The following is a 3,161-nucleotide window of genomic DNA, read 5'->3' as shown; positions in this document are numbered from 1 at the left end:
GTGTTCCCATTTGAGGGTAATTAATTGAAAGTTAAGTAATAATGGCTGGAGGCGGCTTGAATGGGTAATGAAGAAAACTTTAATATAAGTTTAACATAACAGCAAATGTACAACGTTTCGACAAGGTTTTGTCATCATCATCATGTATATTTGCTGTTATGTTAAACTTATATTAAAGTTTTCTTCATTACCCATTCAAGCCGCCTCCAGCCATTAATACTTAACTTTCAATTAATTACCCTCAAATGGGAACACCTAATACAATAATTTATTTTCTAAACAAAACGCAATAAACTCTTTTGCCCTTTCTGCAGGGCCGTATCGATATTTGATGGCGCCCTATGCAACATATAAATTCGCCCCCCCCTCAATCGTATTATTCTAAATATTTACAATACATCATATAAACTATTATAATCATTACAAAATCTAATCTTGAAAAAATAATTGTGCATACATTCAATTTATCGTTCAGCACAGTTTGAGTTTTGAAAATAACCAACAACTGAATTCATAGTGAACAAGCTGAACCTACACGTGCATGACATCCGGGCAGTCGACTGTTTATAAGCACATATTCAACAGGCAATATGGAACTGTTCGCCCCATCTGCAAGGGCTGCCTTGATTCTGAAAAGCAGCCACTAGTTCACCTTGTTAGGTAATCAGGCAATCAGCGCCCTCCCCCTTCGAGTTGACGCCCAGTGCCCCTGCCCCTTTGAAATCAGTATCATAATTGCTTAAAACAGCGTAAGTGATAATAAAATTACTATCTTAATTGCTGACAAATTCTATAATGTCCAGAAATATGGATATATTAACTTTATAATAGTCACATGGGCTCGAGAACCTAACATAATTGGTAACTCTTTGAATTATTCAGTAATTGATACAAAATTCTCTTACATTAAGATAAGCACTCAATCAATAACAAGCTGGCTTTATAACGTTTAGAGAAATCAAATAAACAACACTAACATCCTCAGTAAAACATATTCACCTTTCCACCATCTATATTCGTAGGTATTAACTAAGGACTGTTGTGAAAATAACACAGAAAAGTTGTTTTGGTTTTGTAATAACGGATTTTCCATAATTCAGCTATGCAGATTTCGAAAATAATACTATTTTTTTTTATCACGTAAGGATTTTTTACAAATTGGGAAGTAAAAAAACAACAACACAAATACAACTCTTACTTAGATCAAATTATTATTTCATTTACCACAAATATAACAAAATACGTTTGGGTCATTTACACAACCTCTTGTTACCATAGAGACGAATAAATAATCTTGAAAAGAAAATAATAATGTCAAAGTGCACGCTCAAACAAATACTCTCCAGAAATGACACATCATGCGGTCTTTTAACTGTATACATACTAGCGGTGTGTTTCTTGTGGGTTCTAGAACGATCGGTAAGACTTTCACGTCGCGATTGGTCTAAAAAAAAATCTATAGACAGTGGATGTCAACATTTTAAGCATAACAAAATGTGACCCAATTTCAATGAATATGATTCACTTATGTAAAAGTACTTGTGACGTTTTGTGGAAAATCTGTACGTGATGGAGGAAAATGGATATCATTTTCGGATTCAGCGTACAGGAATTACCGTAGAACATGTAAACATTTGAACAAAATATGAACAGAACTGACTTCCACTTTCACAACTTTTTCCCGGTAATAAATGTAATTAAATCTCAAGTTCTATATACGTATCCACCTGCCAAATTCATTGTCTCAACTTTGTGAAACCTGTATATCTTTAATTGTTTCTTTCACTCGTGGTTTAAGACTCTAAATACGCACTCATATGTTTTCATCATAAAATACTACCGATAGATAACACAATCGATTAAAACACAAGCGTGAAAGATGGACTGCTCAATTTGATTGAGTCTTTCAAGTGATAGAAACGAGGCGATGATCGAGAAGACGGGCGAGTCTCATCGACCAATCAACCTCTCAGATTAACATTCTCCACAAGAGGGCGTATCGATCTGTGTTTCGTCTGACCTACTTTTTCCATACTTTTACCGTAAAGAAAATTACTTATTGATTGGAATATGTCCATTCTAAATAAAATAAAGATATCGAGAGCAGCGTGGCTAGCATGATGTGAAAGTTAAACGCGAACGCGATTGCGTTACAGAACACTATAGAAGCTCTTGGAACTTTTGTTGTGCTAATTAATTACAATTATAACGTAACAAACGGGCAGCACTGAAAATAAAGGTTTTAAATATTTTGTAAACTTCTATTTCTGTCAAATGAACAAGTTTCCACTTGAATACTGGCTAATATAGATAACAGTTATAATTTTACTGTACTTACTGACTTACGAGCTAACGTCAATCATGTTGTGCTTATGAATAGCTTAAAAAAGATATATAGATATATTAAAAAAAAATCACTAGGAAAAACAGTGACGTTTGTAGGAATGTATTTTGACATAAGTTTGTTGTAATGGACCAAAATAAAGGTACAAAAACCAATACTTCAGTAATGATAGCCGGCACTTACATTACCTTTAGCACTGGTGGTTTCTGTTCAAGAGAATTTCACTGGACTATCATAACCGAATATTCTAACACATTATAGAGAACGTGTTATATTAAAAACTCTCACAATCAGTGGAGTAGATGCAGGGAGAAGGTCAGATGGCCCTGAATAATTTTTGAAGGGGCCATCGTATCTTTGACCCCTCTCAAATGTAATTCAAAACATATAAAACAAAGAAACAAACGTGACGTTGTCGCCACTTCCTACAGAAACTTTTAACCTAATAACCTACCATAGATAAGAAGTCAAGAAGGACAAGACTGTCTTCAGTAACAGCTATCCACACCGTTGATTGGTCACCAGTTTTCAGCTATTGAAAAAAAAAAAACAAAAAAAAAACGTGTCACTGACGTAAGCATTTTTTTTTTAACTGGCTGTAAATTTCAAGAAGATATCACAGAAGTAATTAATTTATTTTCTTCTTTCTAGAAAAATTATACAGATGTTTTTATACAAATTCCTATTCTGGCTTTCCTATACGTGAAACGTAAATGTTGAAATAAAATATATATACATATATTAAATACCTATTATTAAAGATAATAAAACCGAAAAAAAAAGACATTTTTCTCAATGATTGTAAATACATACCAGG

General features: G+C 33.4%; 1 protein-coding gene across 1 annotated transcript in view; it reads right to left on the bottom strand.

The window, feature by feature from the left end:
- Nucleotides 1-2,886, bottom strand: part of LOC111088353 (uncharacterized protein CG43867-like) — a 17,991-nt gene extending 15,105 nt beyond the window's left edge. The window contains exon 1 of the mRNA XM_022398245.1: nucleotides 2,799-2,886. Within this exon, the coding sequence (XP_022253953.1) occupies nucleotides 2,799-2,801 (3 nt within the window). The 5' untranslated portion in view covers nucleotides 2,802-2,886. The remainder of the gene's footprint in view (nucleotides 1-2,798) is intronic.
- Nucleotides 2,887-3,161: the final 275 nt, after the last annotated feature.

Source organism: Limulus polyphemus, unplaced genomic scaffold (genome assembly GCF_000517525.1).
Source record: "Limulus polyphemus unplaced genomic scaffold, Limulus_polyphemus-2.1.2 Scaffold3604, whole genome shotgun sequence".
Classification (NCBI taxonomy): domain Eukaryota; kingdom Metazoa; phylum Arthropoda; class Merostomata; order Xiphosura; family Limulidae; genus Limulus; species Limulus polyphemus.
Note: the sequence above shows the minus strand (reverse complement) of the source record. Positions and strands in the feature narration are given on the sequence as shown.